Below are 22,780 nucleotides of genomic sequence, written 5' to 3'. Positions count from 1 at the left end.
TATGCAAAGTTTGATAATATCTTCTCCTATACACGATTTCATAAGTTCTAAAAAAAATAATACATTTGGATTTGTATGATATTTCGCTTTGTTGAACTTTTTCTCTGACTGTTGTGAAACTTGAACAAACAAGTAAAAAATGGTATTCGTCTTTGATGTCCGTTGTTTAACAGAGAAGGCAATATCTTTCTGCTTGCGGAATTCGATTATTACCGAACCTCCCGGTTTATATCCTTAAAGGATTCAAAAGAGTCTGAGTCGACTTAAATAAAATCGTAGGCTTATAGGTATAATATCTAAATATGTTTCGTTTTCATATTTTAGTTTATATTCCTTATAAAACATCATAACTGGATTAGTAGCGACCTATACCACTCGTGTTGCAAACAATCAATAACTCTATTTTTGAATTCACATTAAAACATGTTTTCATTGATACAAGAGTAGTTTTCGAAAAAAAAAGTTTTTTCCGCAGTTTTACCTACAATGGCTATATCATCTGCAAATAATAATAAAATCAAAACAATCTCATCAATATGTAAGCCAGCCTATATGTCGCTTTGCAAAAAATGTTAAAAGTGTTCAACGAAAAGGGAAAATAGAAGCGACATTACCTCCCTTTGACGTAAACCAACAGCGTAATTGAAATAGTCTGAATAGTTAGAACACGATCACACACACAATTTTTCTTTTTCGTACATGTCTTTTATAATTCTGAGTATTGTACCGTCTTCACATTGTTTATATAATTTTAACCAAAGTTTGTTACGAACTATGAAGTCAAAGCATTTCATCCTATCCACGTATATGACATACAATCCTTTATTCTCGTTTAAAAATTTATTAACTAACGCATGAAGAAAAAATATGGCTTCAACAGTCGAACGACCTGTTTGAAATCCGAATTGTGCGCCCGAAATAGTATTACAGTCCGCACAGTATAACGGACATGTTAGCAATAAACAAAAGTTATTAAATGTCGTAAGTTTAAATGCTGTGTAAGCTTGTAATTTTCTTTTGTTTTCATTTTCAGAATTAAAGCCTAAATTATCAAAAGCTCCAGCCTAATTTAATATCTCATCCTGATAAAAAATCAACATTAGAGATGATCAGCCTACATAAATTGCGAATGCGCTGGGCCTTTCGGTACCTATTCGCCATGTTTGTTCTCATCTTCGTGTTTGTTTCTAACCAGTTACATTTGTTCAAAGACAGACAATTGCTTGACTTGTGTGACTGTAAACCACACTCTTCCAACAAGTATATGCAGACTCGCTTATCCTTTTTACCAAATGAAAACGCACACAAATTAGTAAAAGCCACTTATGATTGTGTTCATCAGTTGACGTGGTCAGAATATCAAAAGAACTCTTCCGCCAAAACGGGAAATGTCCTGATAGACAAGTACGGCAAGAATGACTTAAATCGGCCCGGTGAGAACGGAACGGGTGTGCACCTTGTTGGAAAGGAGAATGAGCAAGCCAACCAGCTTGTTGAAAAGTTAAACATAAACGTTTTAGCCAGCGACAAAATACCTCTCAACCGTATGGTCCCGGACTCAAGATTTGATGGGTAGGCATGCATTTCCTATAATTTTCTCTGTCCGTGTTTCTTTTTGTTCGTTGTTTTCGATTGCAATCACACAGGGTGAATTTGAAATCATTAATTAGGATTTGCTTATATCAAAATGTATATGATTTGGACCAAACATAAGCAAGCGTGTTAAATACATTATGTAAGACTCTCGTTAATCTTGGTAGCGTTTCTGTATATGTATTTCTCAACATTTTTATGTTCGCCCTGTTTAAAACATGAACACGGACAGTATCAATCATATTCATTATTTACTATGCAATTACCTTAAATAATGAATATTCGCTTGTCTAGACTGTTTTTATCCCCCTGAATATATCATGCAAAAATTGTTATCATGTCATATGCGACCACCGTAGCAATTAAAACGGAAAAAAAAGATTCTCATAGACTATCCCTTCGCTGGTGTACTAGGTCCGTTGGTACAACGCTGGTGAAACTCTTGGAGAAAAATGCATTCCCAAATTGTCTTGAATCTTAGTCGGAATATATTGAAACTTTGTTATGTGGGGTCAAAAAAAGGTCACTTTGTCAAACTAAAGAAAAACACTAGAGAGGCCACATGTATTGTCCAATTTCTATTAAACTATGGCAAAATATTTGTCGTTATTTGATCTCGAGCGAGTTCGAAACTGGATCACAAGGGCTTAAAAACTACGTCAATAGATCAACAATCGGAATGGTCATATTTGTAGCAAAATCTTCAAGCAACGTATTTTAGAACATTTTGTCTAAATGATATCTCATCCGAGATTGAAACTGTATCGAGTTATTTCAAAAATAAGGTCATTTAAAGTTAAATTTAAGAAAAAGCTATATATTCCACATTTATTCCAAATGTTCCTGAAATTTTGTTAAAAGAATGACCCAAATAACGTATGCGCTGAATTTGAGACTTTCACATTTGACAACTACTGATGCCTAATTTTACCAATTCATTCTTTTGATTGTTCTGAACTGTGTCACATGGTATAAAATACTAGATCGCAGGCCAATTTACACAAGCGTTTGCCAATCATCATGACATTAGCTGAGAGTTTTTGATTTTCAATTTACTCCCTTAACCTTCCAAAAACGTTTCTCATCACATCGTTAAATTTTGTCAAAGAAGTTCAGTGCAGGTCTAAGGTGATTGCCCAATTGCCTTCTGTCCTATTGTTTCAGGTTATATCCCGAAAATTCGAATGAAGGAATCTTCATTAAAAAAAATAATGCGCCCCATAGTACCCTAGTTATTGTCATTACCGTTTACTATTCTTCTTCAAATTTGGTTTTTAAATCAAAGCCAAAAGCTGGTAAGAAGCACAGTATGAATTGATGTACCTATATCTAATTATTTGTATACATGTTCATCATCGACAAAAGTCAGCTTTTCCGATTTAATTTAGTTGATCTTACCATGTTCTGCAATAGCCTAATTTCACTCATTTAACATGTCCTTATGTGATTTATATACATACCTGCGAATAATATATATAAATATTTTTATATAACGTTACAGCTGCCGGTCAGTCACGTACGAGAACGATCTTCCTACAGCCAGCATCATCATTCCCTTCTTCGACGAGTGGCCGTCAATCTTGCTGCGTACCATATACAGCATTGTGAACCGGACACCGCGCAAACTGCTCAAAGAAATCATCCTTGTCGATGATGGGAGTCAGATGAGTACGTTGATGAACAAGTATTCCGAAATTTCTCAATGTGTGTTTGCTCAATTCAGAAGATGAGATTTGAGTATCAACAAAGCAGAATCTCATCAAACAGCAATAATAATATGCCAATATTTATATATATATATATATAATTGAGTGGGACTCAAAAAGCATTATGAACACCAAATTTAGCAAACTGGTCAAACCCATCTCAAATATTGAGGAAATATTGAGGAAACAAATTTTAAATTAAGTCGAATACACACTATAGTATGTTCGTGATGTTAAACCAGTGTGTATGTATTAGTGCGAAGCGAAATATATATGTGTTTGGTTTCAGTGAATAGTATTCATTGCATACGTATTGTTCGGTACTGTTATCGGATGTTTATGATGCTGAACAAATAAAAGTAAGGTAAGGTAAAGGTATAAATTATGTTTAATGAAAGTATAATTGAGATACGACTCACTTATATATAGTAATATTACACGAATCAATGAGATACTGTACCAGTAGTATGCAAGCACGTTGCGTTTATCAGTGAGAGACAGTACTATTATTTGTTTAATGCGATGCGTCGTACAAGGTATGGACTAAGTTTGAGCGGTATATTATGTATGTTTCACTAAATAACTGTTCACGTAACGTTTAAGGAAGCATAACGTAACAATGAAAGAGCATTCCAGTATCAGTAAGTTTACGATGTCGAGATATGATTCATGTATGAGTGAAATATACTACTACTACGACTACTACTACTACTACTACTACTATTACTACTCCTCCTCCTCCTCCTCCTCCTCCTCCTCCTCCTCCTACTACTACTTCTACTACTACTACTACTACTACTACTACTACTACTTCTACTACTACTACTACTACTACTTCTACTACTACTACTACTACTACTACTACTACTACTACTGCTACTACTACTACTACTACTACTACTACTACTACTACTACTACTACTACTACTGCTACTACTACTACTACTACTACTACTACTACTACTACTACTACTAACTACTACTACTACAACTACTACTACTACTACGACTACTACTACTACTACTACTACTACTACTACTACTACTACTACTACTACTACTACTACTACTACTACTACTACTACTACTACTACTACTACTACTACTACTACTACTACTACTACGACTACTACTACTAGTACTACTACTACTACTACTACTACTACTACTACTACTACTACTACTACAACTAATACTTCTTTTACTGCAACAACGTCTACTCAGTATTATATACATAAAAATACTAATTGTTATTGTCATTATTATTATACTTATACTACTGATTAATATTCATATACTACTGATAATCATTATTAGTATTATGGTACTTATAAAAACTATAAAAAAAGTATCAAAAATGATAATTATAGTAAAAAATCAAATAATAGTAAAATAATCATAATGATTAATTTTAATTATAATAACGCATGTTATATAATCATCTAAATCGTATCGGTATTAACAGCAGCATTTACAGCCGCATCGTTATTTTTATATATTGCATTAGGTGTACCCATTTAAAATTTTAAATCATAACAAAGCTCAAAGCAACATTCTATTTTCAGAGGAGTTGAAGTCCAAGTTAGATGCCTATCTAGAATCTCATTTTCCCGTGGGCCTGGTGAAAATGATCCGTGTTCCCAATCGTCTGGGTCTCATCCAAGCAAGACTGATGGGGTACAGGAATTCAACGGGTGACATCATCATATTTTTTGACAGCCACATGGAGGTCAATATTGATTGGTAGGTTTATGCACCTAGTATCTGATTCATTTTTGTGAGTGGTTTCTTGACTAGTTTACACGCCAACAAAGCTGTTTAAGTTTAAATTAAATGCCTTAAATTTGTATTTTTTATGCATATGCCATGACATGTCATGAATATATATATATATATTAAGGGACGTGTGAATGTTTGTGTTTTCATATGGTCCATAACTATGCCACTCACCATGGCGTTTTTGCAAATGTATTGGCACAATTATCCTTATGTAATAACGTGACTTTTCGGATGTATTAACCATGTTGCTCGAGTACAGATCTGAGTCAAGTTTGACTCTTTAAATGTGTGCCAGGTCATAATCTGGTAAAAGTGACAGAAGCTATGATTGTCACTTTTATAATTTGTAGAAGGCATGTTATATGTACCAACTATGGCAGCGCTTAAATGTCGTTTTCGTCAAATTTATGTGAAGCGAAAGTTGCAAAAGGACTTGTATATACATACTGTCGTATATGTAATTAGTACGTCTGTTACAAAACACACGTACATGTGTCGAGTAAAATATAGCGACGGCGTCAATGTTTAACTGACACATTTGTAGTTATCAATCTTTCAAAAATGTATACGTGTTTCTTTTTATTATGATTATGATAATAACTAAATTTGATAAAATGATTGAAACCATAGGAAATTCTAGGACAATCATGCATATTGTACATTGATTTGAACGGGTTTGGTTCGTCTTTTGTGCAGGCTGCAACCTCTTCTGACGGAAGTGAAGCACAACCGCAAGACCATTGCCATGGCAACCCTTGACTACATACAGAAGGATACCATGGCTTACACGTACTACAAAGATTATATGATCAGATACGGTTTCAACTGGCGGCTTGTCTTCTACGAGGAATTTTTCCGGAATGACCAAGTTGGCCCAAAACCGGAGTCTACCAGACCGTGAGAATGCGGTCATATTCATAAGGCTTTGATTCTAGTTTTCTATTTAATGAATTGCATCAATTAATAAGCTCGTTTCATCAGCTTTGAATCATATATATGTTAATATACGTATTTTGTTTAGTTTTAGTCACTAGTCACTATCTGTGAATATGTGTTGTTGCGACATGTTTCCCAAGAAAAATATAACCCATTTCTGGGATTTATTGTTTGTTGTTTTACGGTAAAAACGATATAAAGGATAGAATAACAGTATAATTTAAACACTGTGTACAGGTGCGTATTTATACTTCTCGAACATTTTTTCCAGAGGTACGGTGATGGTGGGTGCTGCCTATGCCATTGATCGACAGTTCTTCCAGGAGATAGGGGAATATGACGAGGGGATGAAGGTGTGGGGAGGGGAGAACCTGGAAATGTCTTGGAGGGTAAGTGGGTATGGTGTAAAGATCCATCATATTTTCCCAATGTAGGATTACTTTGAGGCAGACCGTGTTTTAGAAGGAGTCGTTTTGGAGTCACTCTGTCGGTCAGAATAATGTGGGTATGTGGAGCAAATATTTCCACATTTCTAAAGCGATTAAATTCAAACTTCAAAAAAACGTCATCCCCAATAAATATTGGTGTTTGATGTTTAAGACTTTTTTCATCCCCGGTGATTTCCTTAGATATTTACCATGTTAATGAGTTGACACAGAAATGTGAGGGATAGGCTCGTTAGTAACAAAGCACTTAAAAATATGTGCAAACATGTGATCTTACAACGGAATTTATCAGAGATGTAATAATTCACTAAAGTGTATACAAAATAACAACAATTTTCGTCACTTATTGGTTGTTAAACAATTATTATATGTGCTATCTCTGTAAGAAAATGAACGCGTGCAGTGTTTTTTTAATAGATAGTTAAATAGCATGAAGATAGACTGTTTGCTTACTTATAACAAGTAAGTATGAGTTATATGTGTTTATTTATTCAAAACTCTAATTCACCCAGTGTTTTAATAGCATTTTAATTGTACGTCATGTTAAATGGCACGCGAGTAAATTGCGCATTATTCTGACAACATAACATACGCAGTGTGCTATGTTAAACAAAACTTAAAGTATATAGCTCTCAAACTATCACGAGTAACAAGTTGTAATTGAGGTTTGTACCGAAATCAAGTTTTGCTAATTATTCAACGAGCACGGAGGTACATTTAATATGCGGTATAGTGTTTGTTAAAAGGCAGGCATTGCTGAATAAATGTAGGTCACATAATTGATAAATTCATTAATAAAAACGTCATTTTCTGGCCCAAGCATGAAAGGATGTATTTAGGCATATTGCGATTGACTAATCCTTCCGTGCGTACTTCCGTCCATTCGAGTTTAACTGAACATATTACACAGTATGGTTTCTGTTAAAACCTCGTTTACTCTGAGTATTTTACCGTAACACTCCGGGTTTGCTTAATGAAAGCTATATCTTTAAATTTTCATTTAAAACGCTGTAATTTGCAGCTGTTTTCCGTTACAAAATAGACCGTGACTAATCTATTTGTGTTTCCATGTAGGTTTGTCAATCATAAAACATGAGGCGTTAACTGAACTCATTATTCACTGGTAAATATATTTACGGCTTTGGCATACATCATAAACATCGAAACATTTCTATCATATAAGTTTACTTGTGATTAAATAAATTAGACTCTGAATTATGTAAACGATCTATTCCAAAAGGCACATTGAGTAATAGCTTTACCCAGGAAACGAGCTTGAAATTGTTTTAATAATCATATAACTGTGGACCCGCAGATAAACGTGAATTCGATCAAAACTTAAACAATCATGTTAAACAATCTTTCTCAAGAAACACATGCCCTGAAATGGACCTGAAACTACCTCACCTCAATAGTATTCTGAATTTCAACCAGTTCATGAAAAAGATTATAAGTCATTTCAGTAATATGATGTGTTTTTTTTTCAACTTAACCAATCTTTATATTTATGCAGATCTGGTTGTGTGGCGGCCGCCTGGTTCACACTCCGTGCTCGCACATAGGTCATGTGGCGCGCTATCAGCCGTACAACTTCCCCGGGGGTCGGGTGCAGATTGAACAGTATAACTACAAGCGAGCGATTGAGGTGTGGATGGAGGATGAACACAAGCAGATCATCTACAACTCCTTTCCAGATATGATGGTTCGCATGTGTTTGTCTCGTGTTTTTGTTGTCTTTTATTGTTATGCATGTATGATGTAGTCAGCATTCAACATTGCACTTGTTCGTCCGCCCGTACGTACCTGCGATGTTGAATCTCCAGCCACAGTGCATCATCCACGGGAAGATCGTACTATGATTTCATTTGCAAACCGCATCTGCTGGGCATTGCTATTTTTGTCAAGTGTCTTAATGAAAACAAAAGTTTTGAACTGATTTAGTTCTTAACATAAATGTATGAACTGGATGATTTAATTTATGATCTATTACAGTTTACATCTGATGTTTATACTTAACCTCTCTTTGGTTATGTACTGACCATTAATATAAAGCATACTGTTTTTTACGAAACATTTTTAAATATATATTATATTTCCTAATCATGCGGCACACAATTAATATGTACCAACTAGTATATTTAAAAACGTGTTTGACGATCTAGCCATTAATGTTGTAGTTGTTTTACACTTTAATATAAACATTGCAAGAACGATAACTCCGTGTAAATTATTGTCTTGGTACGTGAAATTGCCCTTAAACGTCTTTTGAAGGAAACGCCCATTATTGAAATGTGTAATTGTCCAATTCAAAACGACGAATTGTACATGGTTCACTACAAGTGTGGTGACTTTTACACTCGCAGCCTTCACCAACCGTCTTTAGTATTGCGATTGTGTTCAATTGGCAATGAGTGAACTTACTTAATAATTAGTAGGCTATGAAAAACTCACTCACTTTTTTAGTGTAGTGTAACCTGGAAACAACAACAATAAAACATTTGAAAAACCCCAGATAATCCTGATATTTACCAATTACAGCAGTGTACTATAAACATTCCAGGTAAAACTGAACATTTCGAAGATCATGTTTACAGTAGTACTAGTAATAATTAATCTGAGAAACTTTCAAACAGATGTCAATCATAAATTACAGTATTATTCGGATGACTCCATTTTCGCTCAAACAAAAGTTATCTCTTAGTTCTCACTCGGAGAAAATACATTTTATGAACATTTCATCGTCCCATTCCATCATTGTGGTAAATCTAAGCATGCAACTTCCTCGTCTACATGCTCCCTATCGAACTGAACTCAAATGTGTTTGCTTTTTTGAGGAGATAACCACCCCTGTCCTGGACCAGTAAATGCAAGTACTCCAAATAATACGTCGGATGTGTTTTCAGCGTTTAGAAAAAGAGGTTTACATATTTTTCACCTGAGCATTCGCAGTTTAATACCTGAAATAGACGAAATTCGTTTATTTGTTCGTCAATCCAACGCGGCAGTTGTATGTTTATCTGAAACTTGGTTGGACGATAGTGTGCCAGATTATAAAATTTCCATAAAAATTATGTTGTTACTCGCAAGGACCGCAACCGTCATGGAGGAGGTGTGTGTATCTACGTCTATAATCTCTTGTATGATTTCATGTCAGGCTTCAGAAAAGTTTCCTCTACTGACACATGTCTCATTCATCTTACAGATTACATAAGGTTCCAAAAGGATAAAGGTAATCTTGTTGGTATGGTTTTGCTGGATTGGCAGAAAGCCCGTGATTCTGTTGATCATGGCATTCTATTGATGACGTTGAAGGCGTTGGGTCTCTCAAAGGCTACTATTCAGTGGTTTACTTCATATTTGTCGGATCGGCATCAATTGGTTGATGTCCGTGGTAGTCAATCCTCTCGAGCAACGATAACATGTGGTGTTCCTCAGGGCTCTATTATAGGACCGATGTTGTTTCTTATCTACGTCAATGACAAGTCTGGTGCAGTAAAAAATAAGTTGTTACTGTATGCAGACGATTCTGGTATTTTGGTCTCTGGTAAGGATAGGTCTGAACTGGATTCAGTTGTGAGCTCCGAAATGAATGTTTTAAGTGAATGGCTAATTTGTAATAAGCTATCTTTGCATTTGAGTAAGACTGAACCTGTTTTGTTTGGCTCCAAAGCAAGGTTAAAGTCTGGACCAAATCTTAATGTTGTATGCATTGGAAACCTATTGAAGCTAAGGATTCTGTTAAGTATCTTAGGGCCACTGTTGATCAAAATCTATCTTTTGATTCAATGGCGAGGTCAACTATCAACAAAGCTAATGCTAGTTTGTGTACATGAAGAGTAAGTTCCTTAACCCCCACTCTAAAATGATATTGTGTACATCCCACAACCGGTGTCATTTTGAATATGGTTGTTCAATTTTGTATAACAGCTTGACTCAGGAACTTTGGAGTAAATTACAAGTCACCCAGAACAGAATGATCAGGTTTGTGTTGGATCTTGAACCAAGGGCTCATATAAATCAAAGTCATTTTGTCAAGCTAAACTGGTTACCAGTCTTTAAAAGAGTTGATCATGTTGTGCCATGTGTTCAAAATCTACAGTGGTAGATCACCAGGTTACCTAAATGAGCATTTCATTCCACTTAGTTCAGTTCATAACTATCCCACTAGTTTAAGAGTGTCAGTTGGTGCTTCCAATGATTCATTCACAGACACTGAAATATTTTGTTTGCCCAAGGTTTAAGGTTTTGGTAAACGGTCATTTGCATATCAAGGTTGTTTTCTCTGGAATGAATTTGATTTATTAACTGTGATGCTATTTTAATTTATTGGTTTGCTATTTCTTATGCCATCAGCAGATAAAACTTACTTTATGTGTAATATATGCTTTATGTACCACGTTTTACAAATTGATAAAATATGAAATAAATGAATGAATTAATGAATGCTCAAGTCCGTGACAATTTGTGTAATTATCTTCCTTGGTATAGCGCGTAGGACAATGCATATTAGTTAGTTTCTATGTTATGTGAAAACAAACTGACTTTATTTCCATATTATTTTGTATGTTTATTCGCCATCCATCTTTCTATTCTGTCAGCGTTTTATTACTGATAACCGCCATTTTCAGACCCTTGACGTGGGAGATCTATCGGCAAGACGGGCGCTGAGAGCGAGGCTGCAGTGCAAACCTTTCTCCTGGTTCATGGAAAATATATGGCCGGAATTATTTTCTCTTAATCGGAACGTGTTGGCATGGGGCTCGGTAACCTCGGACACAAAATCATGACTTCAATAATGTTATTACTCAAGATTGATAGTGAATAGTTGGAGTTGTATTATTGAAGAAAGCCATTATTAGTTATCTTAAAATTGTTATAATAAACATAAAAATTCCATAGGAATCTTGCCATTATATGACGTGTACCCTATTGACTAATTACTAATAATATAGCATTCATTTACTCATTTATTGTTAAATAATTAATGAAAGTTGTATTTTGTATATATATATATATATATATATATATATATATATATATATATATATATATATATATATATATATATATATATACTCGAATGACAGAGAACTACCAAAGTTATGTCAAGTCTCGCTCTATTTGCTCAGGCGAGAAATCTGAATACGAGCAAATGTCTGGACAACAACAACTACCTGTTCCAGTCGGAGGCGACCTTGTTACTGTGGCAATGCCATTACCAGTTCGCATCGCAGGTAATATACGAGTACACATTCCGAGTATACTGCATGCTTCAAATGCGCAATTGGTGCTGGAAAATACCATTCATAATTGTTAAGTTTATTTGACGTGGGAATGGTTTACATGTTCAATATTCCTCATGTATTAGATTTAAGATAAAATGTATAACATCATTAAAAACTTGCTGTATATTTGAATCGTGGCCGTTATTATTTCTTTTAAAATTTGTTATAGAAGATGATTGGAAAAGTCGAACGTTCAATGTCTGTCAAGACTATTTGCAAACCATGAACTTACTGAAAGGAAAACGTTTAATAAAATATTGTCTAAAATGGATTAGTACCCGGTATTTTTAACGCTTTAAAAAAGTATGAAGATTATTCATTAACAAAACGAGTTATTGGCATTTTACATTGTAAGTAGTTTTATTGCACTCGTTGACATCTAATAAATATATTCGCAATAGCTCACTTTTATTTCTCAATGTTGATGAAACGTGCAACGATGTTTATCGTGACAACATCTGAGACGAGTTTGAATCTGGTTCAAATTTGTTGAAAACCAGAAACACAGTTAGAATCCTAGAAAATACTGGTTATAAATCTAAAGCCTGTCCTTATGACTCCAAATTTATTGAACTTGGTCAGAATCTTGACAATATTGAGACCAATTGCTAATCATGGTTATGCGCTTAAAAGAACTAGATGAAGAGGTCAGATTAAAAACACATTGTTTTCAATCTAGATGCAATAATTATAACCCAATCTTGATTAAACTTTGTTTAATATTTAGCTTTACAATATCTAAGCCACATTTGAAGCTGAGTTATTGGCAAAAAAAATGAATCCCTAAGCCAAATCCTTGAAAATAAAATTGTTTACTCTGTAGAAGCCAATTGTATTAATCAATTTATTTAAACTTGATCATAACGATTAGCTTGACAATAAATATTTTACCATCGCCAAGTTCGAATCTATGTCATTTGCAAAAAAAAAGAGTTTTCAAGGTTAATTAATATTCAAGCATTGTTATCACTATCAAAGCCTAATTTATTATTAGGTTTGAATCAGCTGTGTTGCCATTTTTATCTTTACAATATCCTGGCCATGTTTTAACAAGGATTAGAAGGGATCGACCACTTGGTCACCTGTTCAAATCTATAACAGTTGGTATAACCTAAATTTTTCAGGGACATTATTGCATTTGTGTTTAAATGTGAGACTTTATTTTGGTAAAAAAATGCTTTAATCTACTTAAATGCACACGGATCAGGCATACTCAATATAAACCACCGATAGTTAGGTACGAAAGTAAATTTACTCGTGTCATAAGAATTGAACTTGTCCATTATTTTAAAATTTTGCAATCACCGATTGTCAAATATATTAAGATGGTTTACATTTATCACAATACTGCAAAAACATTGGCAGCACGTGTTATATGTCGTGAGTATTGCTACATACTCAAAAAGTTAAAGGAGTTTTTTTGTGCCAGATTAAGGTTTATTATGTAAACACACATGAAAATATAAACGAAACCGGTTATATTTTCAGACGCTTAAACCGCATTGTCGAAACTGACCTAACGGCCACCTGAATTTACCGATCACATGCAGACAACGGTCAATCTGGAATCCCCCCGACGAAAAACACTCTATATTACACTTGAATTTAACGGCCACCTGGCCATAACGGCAAACGGCCACTATATTCCACTCCGAAATTCATGTTTGACCTGAAATCAACGGTCACGCGTCAGTCGTCTCGAGTCGCGAAAATTAAAAACACAGCACATCATGTGTCTGTCTATTTTGCGGTTTAAGCGTCTGAAAGCGGTACTTGTCTTTGATATTATAAAAATGGCCCGCTGCGAGTAAACAAATAATAAGTTGTTGAGACAGTTTGTTTTCCGGGGATAATTGTGGGGTATCTTCAAAAGAAAATATGTCAGAGTTTGTGACACATTTTAAGTAATTATCGCTATTTAAATGACCGCTAATTAGTACATGGTACTTTCAACGGTACAATTACACCGTTCTATCGGTTTATGAGAGCGAATCCGCTTTTTAGACTTGTACGGACCTGAAGTCAACGGCACGTGATAAACTTTATTTACTGAATGAACGAGATGCATGAGAAAACAATTATACCAGCGTTGATAAAGCCATTGCTTAAGTTTAACAAAATGAAATTAAATCAATCTATAAGATATTATTCTGTATTATTCAATGTACACACGTGAGTTATTTCTATTATGATGCTTAGTTAACGGCAATGAGCTTTTGTTTTACACTGTATGCAAACGACTGGGTGGGATAACGACGTAGCAATACTACCAACTGACAAACCATCTTAAAATTGTGATCCGAATTCAACGGTCACCTGTGGATAACGGTCACTTTGGTCATTTTCCTTGACTGATCGCTCTTCTTAGGTTTGGCTGTATGTAACTTCGTAATATTTGAACGTTTCTCGATAATGCACAATGTCCGAATTCGCATCTGTATATCTGTTCATCTGCATTTAAGCCAATTACTGGTCAAACTTTTGTTTTAATAAGATTGTTTTTCCCAGGGTTTCTCGATGACGCGCGATGGCCGGCTTCGTACCTCTCTCCAGTGTGTCGTGGTGAAGGGTAGCATCCCCGGGGTGCGACCCAAGCTCGAGGGCTGCATCAACGGGCCCAAGGACACGTGGACACACTCTCAGGTTGCATCATTGTAATTAAAGTCTCTGAGTATCTTATACAATTATGTCCTTATTTCATTGCATTTTCCAGTAACTATTGTTTGTTTAATGATAAACTATTGACACATCTACACTCAAATACATCGATTAACAATCTAAAGCCATTGAGTACTGCTTTCATGACGCGTTTGCCTCTGCGGGCGTGGAATAAGGGAATAGGTGGTGAGGGAACTGGAATTATTGAAAAGATAAATGCAACAAGTTTCTAAACGAAATATATTACCTGAATTATTAGTTTTATAACACTTTATTGTAAAAGTTTATAAACATATCTTTTAACGAAAATTATGTTATGTACTAGGTTTACTTAAATTGACCGCAATACGTATTGCTTTGAGAAAACATATTTAGGTGCTAAACATGTAATCTCCGATCAAGATCCTTATACGTAGTTTCAATGTAAGTGCAATTTTTTGTATGTAACGTAATTGCGTAACGTACATCGAACCCTAAAGAGTTTTGGACAAAAAATTAAATAAACAGTACAAAAAAGTGCAAAACAAAGCAAACAATTCAAGGACGTCTAGCTTGAACGAGCACTTGAAGAACTTTTACCCAACTGAAGAAACCCCCGAAAATGCCTTACCCGTACACACACTAAACACCCACGATATCGAATTAAATAGAGAATTTAGACTAGAGGAAATCATTTGAGCAACACGTTCACAAAACAACAACAGAAATGGTGGTATTGATAAGCTATGTGCAGAGGTTTACACAGGCACAATCAGCGAACTAGCGCCGATCATTCTTAAATTATTTAATATACTATTCGACACTGGGGAATACCCGGAGTCATGGGGAGATGGCATAATTGTACCTATCGTCAAAGGCGGAAAGATGGAAAATAAACAGAATTACAGAGGAACAATTACTTAAATTAATATCCTTCCAAAAATATATGCAACTGTGATTATAAAAAACAATTTCGTTTCCAAAAGGGTAAGTCAACAATAGATTGTATCTTCGTTCTGTATTCTGTAATTACAAAACAATGAGTCAAAAAAAGAAATTATATTGCGCCTTCGTGGAATTTTAAAAATATTTTGATAATTTGGATGGAACATTCATTTTCCAGAAACTTTGTTAACGCGGTCGGAAGTATGTACAGTACCGTGAAAGCATGCGTGTGATCTAATTCTACGTACTCGCGATTTTTTTTAGTCAAACATCGGTGCAAAACAAAGTGTTCAAAGCTCAACGTTACTCTTTCCCTTCTTTTTAAACGATATATTCTTACTAACATTAATATAAAAATAGACGGACTATTGAGTTCGAAAATCAACAGCTATTCTTGTTACTTTTTGCCGACGATGCCGTTTTGTTCTCACATACTCCACAAGCGCTCCCGTCCTTGCCCTAAGATCTCGAAAATTACTGCCAAAATGGCGCCTATCTGTCAATACTAAAAAAACTAAGATCATGCTTTTTGAAAATGGAAGGCATACAAATTATGATTTTTGTAATTAACAATGTTTCACTAGAAACTGTCACTTCGTTCAAATATCTCGGTGTGCAGCTCTTCGAAAACGGCAATAGGAATAGAACACAGAAAAATATTGCAAAACATTCACAGTCAGCGCTCTATAACCCATTTATCGTTTAAAATCAGTTAGCACTAAGCACTTAATAAAATGCAATTTATTTGATGGTCTGGTAGGTACAAAATAAACATATTCAGCGGAAATATGGGGTTTAAAAGAAAGTAACGATATATAACTAGTACATCGAAAATTTCTCAGGAAAATCCTAACAGTTAGAAAATCAACAAATGCAGATGGTCTATATGGAGAATTAGGAAGGTACCCTATGATTATAAAACAAAAACTAAAAGTACCTTACTACTGGATGAAAACAATAAACCTGAATAACAAATTATTAACAAAAAATTAGTTTCCTATGTTAAAAGAATACGCTGATGAAAGTATCACACTAACCAAATAAAAACTGGGCCTTTGAACTAAAATCTCTATTAGAAAATAATGGACTAGCACATATCTGTTTGAATCAAAACGAAGTTTTACCAAATGATTACGACCAAAAAAATATATCGATCGAATATATGATATATTTAAACAGTCGTTGTACTCAAACATTAATAACTCGAATCGACTAGTTTCCTATAGCACCTATAAGGACGATTTTGAATTTGAGGCATGTCTTAATCGATAAACGTAACACAATTTAGAATTGCCCTAACTCAGTTTAGAATATCCGCACACAATCTTGCGATTGAGAAAGGACGACATGAAAATATCCCAAAAGAAAAAAGAATGTGCACAATTTGCAATATGACAGTAATCGAAATTGAATACCACTTCTTACTTGTATGTCCAGCTTATACCATAATCAGGAAACAATATTTGAAACCATGTAACTGTCACTGGCCATCAATAAACAAGTTCCAGTCTCTATTGTCGTCAAAATCCACTAAAGTAATAAATTCAAATTTAATTTATCGAAGTACATATATTATGCAACAAGATCACGAACTCTTTTTACTTCGAATGCACCCTTAGTAAATAGCACAGTATTGTCTTGTGCATCATGCATAAGAAGATAGTTTAAAGCACGCTCAATCATATTGTATTTATTAATAATAAAGTCGTCATTGATATGTGCAACTAACTTACATATTTGTCTTAAGATAATATTGCTTTTAACGCTAACAAATTAGCTCTAATCGATATGTGTAATGAACTATTTGTTACTAATTTTATACATCTCCGTTAATCATTATCAGATTAATGTTATAATAGATCATGTTCCTTTCACTTTTCACGCTATAATTCTATTGTTGGCTTTAAGTATGCATTGTGCTATTTTATGCCAAAATAAAGATATGTTATGTAGATAGATTGTATTTACAGTATTTAAGAAGGCCAATCGCCCATGTGGACATATTTTAGTACAATCAATATAATAACTACAGCAATATACATATAAAAATGATTATAACACTATAATTATGAGTAAGCGAGGTTACACAACTTTTAAAATAATAATTACATAAGTAGTGTCAATAAGTAATTCACAGCAGGAAATAAATATTAACCGTAATAATAACATTTAAGAGGAGTACTCATACTCAATACATAATGTATTAATGTAACGTGCATTTACTCTACAAACAAAACCTACAGAGATTACAATCAAGAAATTCACGCAAAATACTGATTATACAGCAAAAACATATAGTATGCAGCATACATACGTTACACAACTTTTAAAATGATAATTACATAAGTAGTGTCAATAAGTAATTCACAGCAGGAAATACATATTAACCGTAATAATAATATGTAAGAGGAGTACTCGTACTTATCAATACATAGTGTATTAATTTTAACGTACATTTACTCTACAATCAACATTTAAAGAGAGTAAACAAGAAAACTCACGCAAAATACTGATTATACAACAAAAGAAAATAGTGGGCAGTATACATAGATGAAATACGCTTAATTTAAGAGAAGTAATCCAACTAAGTATTACTAATGCATTTATTTAACATACATTTACTCAGCAAAACAAACTAAGAATAAAAACAAACTCACACAAAAATACTCAATATACAGGATTTCATTCACATACAAAATAAAAAAAACAGTAGCAGTTTACATTGTTCAACTAGTTAAAGCGTAAAAGATTTCATCAAATGGGCGCATACATGTTCGTTTATCTAACTAACAAAGCGGCATGGACAAATGCACATAGTTTTTTTTAAACAGCTTCACTATCGGAAGAAATACATTCTATTAATGTTTGCATATTTGGTCTGTTTATGTACTATAAAGGTTGCATTCAATCACAAAATGATATTTGTCTTTTAGACGATTACAAACAGTACATGTCCTTTGCTCAACGGGTGTAGGGTTGGGCTTAGACCATCTACCACTGTCTATTTTCAATCTATGACAGGATACTCGTAACCTAGTAAGGTTAAATCTATACTTTTTAATATAACATAATACTAAAAATGGTTGAAATTGAAAAGATGTTATATTCCTATAAAAAAGAGCTCTACTTTAGTTTAGCAATCGGCCGTTCCAATTGTGGATAAAATTATCTGTAAGTCGTTGTTTAATAGCTCCAAGAAACACAGTATCGTGACCGACATCCTGGAAATACCAGGCATCGTAAAAGCCAAGTATGCTTTACAAATCACGTAGAGGGGAACACCAACTTTTTTATTAGGGTATCTTTCGCAGTCACTCAACAATGCAAGATAAACTTTTTTATTGTATTATTACTATTAGTATATAATAATTTAACCCAATATTTAATCATGTTATAATATCTACTTGTTTGACAGTTGAAACGCCCAAGTTCGCCGTATATAAAATCGTTTGGAGTACTTCTTTTAACACCCAGCAGACTTTTACAAAATTGCTTATTACTACATCTATACCATCGCCCTTATCAAAACCCCAAACTTCACTTCCGTAATAAAGAATCGGTGATATAAGTTTATCAAACAAATCTACTCGGTGTTTCACGGTAATGTCGGTATTTGTAAAGGTATTTGTTCATCTTGAAGATAGCTTTTAAGGCTTGGCCAGCTTTGTGCATCAGAGAATGAACCACCAGTCGTGAAAACGACGCCAAGCTAATTAAACTTAGTAACAATCTCAATTGCAATATCATTGTAGTTAAATGAAATATTGTTTGGCAACCGCACCCCTTTTCTGAATATCATGACTTTAGTTTTATCGCTGTTCACTACTTATTTCCAGAGTTTACAATATTAATGAAATACATTTAGATTTTGTTGCAATTCCTCTGCGTTATTTGCAAAAATAATGATATAATATGCATACAACACAAGAAAAAGTTAGAAGTTATCTTCATCTGTACCTTTTAAGCCACTTTCAGCGAGCATTGATAAGCATTCTCCTTGCCGGACTCCTAGCATACATTCAAAATCTTAACTTAATTGATTACAATATTTTACTCTAGATTTTACAGAAGAGTATATCGATTTTACAATATTAAAAATGTTGCCTCGTAACCTTACTTTAATAAATTTGCTCCAAAAGTTTTCTCGGACTATATAATCATAGGCTTTACTAAAATCCACAAATACACAAGAAAGCTGTTTTTCTTGATTTGATAGGTGTGTTAGAAGACCATGCAGTACAAACATATTATCAAGAGTGCTAATATTTTTTTCTAAAACACGTCTGTGATCCAACGTCTACATAATAATGTTCCGCCCAATGTGAGAGTCTAATTAAAAATAAATGCGAGTAAACAGTTTTCCTAACGTACTCAATAATGTTATACCTCTATAGTTATTATCGTCATTTATGCTACCCTTTTTGTGCAGAGGAACAACAAAACCCTCAGACCAGGTAGCAGGAAAATAACCACATTCAAATATTTTGTTAAACATTGTATGAAGATATGGCAAAAGAGTGTCTCTACCATGGACAAAAAACTCATTTATATGCATATCAGGTCCTCAATGTTTATTATAATTTAATTCCTTTATAGCTTTTTTAATTAGTTCTTTTGAAATGGGCATTATCTAATTCATCAAACATTAAACTAAATTCGTTTCTCTCATAACGGTCTAAGAAGTAGGAAACATCCTCATCAGGCGAAAAAACAAACTGTTTGGATTATTAACGCTTTTGAAATATTGTTCAAATGTACGCAGTCATATATTGGACTGTTGAATTCCTGCATATTGTATGAGCATATTACAGTACATTTTAGAATTTTTAAATCCTGATTGTTCGAATTTTCGGGTTTGCGCACAATCGTAATGTAATTTTTGTTTTCGTATACATAGCTTATAATCTGACCTAGTTTTATTAAGTACCATTCTGTTTTCATCTGTTTTATTATTTCTAAATTTATTCAGTTGCCTGTAAAAAAGAAGAACCTCTTTTTTAGCACATTCGGATGTAAACCAAGGTTTTTCATGTTTATTTTGCTGTGCGCTAACAAAACTTAAGTTTTATCTAATTTAACGTTTGAAGAAAGGGGAGGCAACTCTATCTTAAATTTCATTTAGTTTTACAATGCAACAGTCTATGTCTTGTGATGATGCGCTGTTGCTTACAGCATTTGTCCATGTATTTAAATTATCAATAACGTCACTTGTAAAGCTCCCTGAAATAAATGCCTATCGTCATTGTCCCATACATATTTAAATTTACTACCCCCGCAGTACCGTTTCGATCAACACAGTTATTGATTTACGGCTTACTATTTTTAAACACAAAAGAGCAATCAATTAAACAATGGTCGGATAAAATATTTGGATCCTCAACTCGGAAAGAGTGAAAACAGTTCAAAATACCTGGCGTTGCTATTATATAATATAATCGACTACACTTGAACCTGTTCTGCCAATGAAAGTGTACTTTCCATCCTGATCACACCTTCCATTTAAAATACGCATTCCGGTTTGTTAACACAAATATAGTAATACTATTCCGTTATTATTAATACGACCTTTGTCCTGAGAACACCGCGGTGTGCCAATATCAGCTACATAACCATCGGGTAAAAAATCAATATGATTAATACTTCATCTGACACACAATCAGGTAAATCAGATGTATGTGCATTCATATAACCACATAATATAACGTTCCAATTTTCACCATGTTTAAAACTAAGATTCTGTATATAATCGAGTACTCTATCCAGTGTATGGCGTTCCACAATAGCCTGTCACTGGCCATCAATAAACAAGTTCCGGTCTCAATTGTCGTCAAAATATACTAACGTAATAAACAATTTATCGAAGTACATATATTATGCAACAAGATCACGAACTCTTTTTACTTCGAATGCACCTTAAGTAAATAGCACATTATTGTCTTGTGCATCATGCATAAGAAGATAGTTTAAAGCACGCTCAATCATATTGTATTTATAAATAATAAAGTCGTCATTGATATGTGCAACTAACTTACATATTTGTCTTAAGATAATATTGCTTTTAACGCTAACAAATTAGCTCTAATCGATATGTGTAATGAACTATTTGTTACTAATTTTATATTTATTCTGCAACATTTTGTCTCCATAAATATTGCTTTAACGCTAAAAATAAGCTCTAATAAATATGTGTAATGAATTTTTTGTACTCTTTTTATATTTATACTGCAACATTTTATCTCATAAATATTGCTATAATTTATCTGAATTTTTCTCCATTTAAATTCTAATCTTACAAAGAACTTTTAAGCCTATTTTCGGACCACTACATGCAAATAAATGTTGTTGTTATTCTTGTAAATAAATATAATATGTACTAAGCAAATTCTGTTTGCACGGCACGTACATCTCTGTTAATCATTCTCAGGTTAATGTTTATAATAGTTCATGTTCCTAACACTGTTTACGCTATAATTCTATTGTTGGCTATAAGTATGCATTGTGCTATTTTATGCACGAATAAAGATACGTTATGTATGTTACATTATTGCAGTACGTTATGTATGTTACATTATTGCAATACGTTATGTATGTTACATAATTGCAGTACGTGCGGCAAGAATAAAGATACGTTATGTATGTTACATTATTGCAGTACGTGCGTTGCAGTTTATTCGCCGAGTGCATTTAACAACGCGCGTATTAAGTACAACTAAAGTTCAAACTGCGACATGCCAGTTACTGTATGATATCATTTAAGATTCGCACGCCAATTACCAGCGTGTTAACTTAGTTATAGAATGAGGCAAAATCTTAAAATCTTTCAGAATTATGTTATAAATCGTCAGTTGTCAAGATAAATTATTTAATCGTCGCCTGATAACAATATGAGTTGTTTGAAATTTCAGAGTGGCTTCATCAGGCATGAGAGCACGGGCTTGTGTCTAGATATAGACGAGTATGGTGTCATTATGCAGGCATGCGACCCAACGTCCGGCACCCAGCTTTGGCAGTTTAATACTTACGTCCCCTACACACGCCGATAATATACAAATGGAATGGTCTACGATACTGTACTAGTGCTTCGATAATGTTTATGTCGATCTATTACATGCCGACACTTTTTCAATATCTTGAGAATTTATACTGTCCGATACAACTATATATATTTTATATTGACTGTTTTTTTACCAATGTTCAAAGAAATACATGCGGACATCTTGTGCGGATCCATATCCTCATTGATGGGCATACACGGGTTACATACCAGTAAATCACTGCTATCTTTCCGTAGTCGAAAGAAGCAACTATTGTTAAGACTTTATTTTCTCTTCTGGTATGAAGGCAACTAAGTAATCTCCTGCATATTACTTTTCGTCATCGTCGAAACACGCTTCCACTCAAATCCACTATTTTTGTCGTTTTAGCGTGGGACATAAGGCTAGTCAAAATTGAT

General features: G+C 33.9%; 1 protein-coding gene across 1 annotated transcript; it reads left to right on the top strand.

Moving 5' to 3' along the window:
• Positions 1 to 1,137: 1,137 nt before the first annotated feature.
• Positions 1,138 to 22,577, top strand: LOC127846977 (polypeptide N-acetylgalactosaminyltransferase 13-like). The gene is made up of 10 exons (XM_052378452.1): positions 1,138 to 1,572; positions 3,095 to 3,261; positions 4,865 to 5,042; positions 5,775 to 5,975; positions 6,286 to 6,403; positions 7,974 to 8,162; positions 11,089 to 11,223; positions 11,590 to 11,694; positions 14,254 to 14,388; positions 22,233 to 22,577. Exons 1-10 carry the CDS (start codon positions 1,160 to 1,162, stop codon positions 22,368 to 22,370), a joined length of 1,779 nt encoding a protein of 592 aa, XP_052234412.1. The 5' UTR covers positions 1,138 to 1,159; the 3' UTR covers positions 22,371 to 22,577.
• The last annotated feature ends 203 nt before the right edge of the window (positions 22,578 to 22,780 follow it).

Source organism: Dreissena polymorpha, chromosome 10 (genome assembly GCF_020536995.1).
Source record: "Dreissena polymorpha isolate Duluth1 chromosome 10, UMN_Dpol_1.0, whole genome shotgun sequence".
Classification (NCBI taxonomy): domain Eukaryota; kingdom Metazoa; phylum Mollusca; class Bivalvia; order Myida; family Dreissenidae; genus Dreissena; species Dreissena polymorpha.
This window is presented reverse-complemented; position numbering and strand designations above follow the sequence as displayed.

What these genes read in the sequence shown, in the direction of transcription:
- LOC127846977 (XM_052378452.1), top strand. Translation starts at nt 1,160, where the DNA reads ATGTTTGTTCTCATCTTCGTGTTTGTTTCTAACCAGTTACATTTGTTC. An exon ending in ATGGAGGTCAATATTGATTG is followed by an intron (nt 5,043 to 5,774) that starts GTAGGTTTATGC and finishes TCTTTTGTGCAG; the next exon opens with GCTGCAACCTCTTCTGACGG. An exon ending in ATTACCAGTTCGCATCGCAG is followed by an intron (nt 11,695 to 14,253) that starts GTAATATACGAG and finishes TGTTTTTCCCAG; the next exon opens with GGTTTCTCGATGACGCGCGA.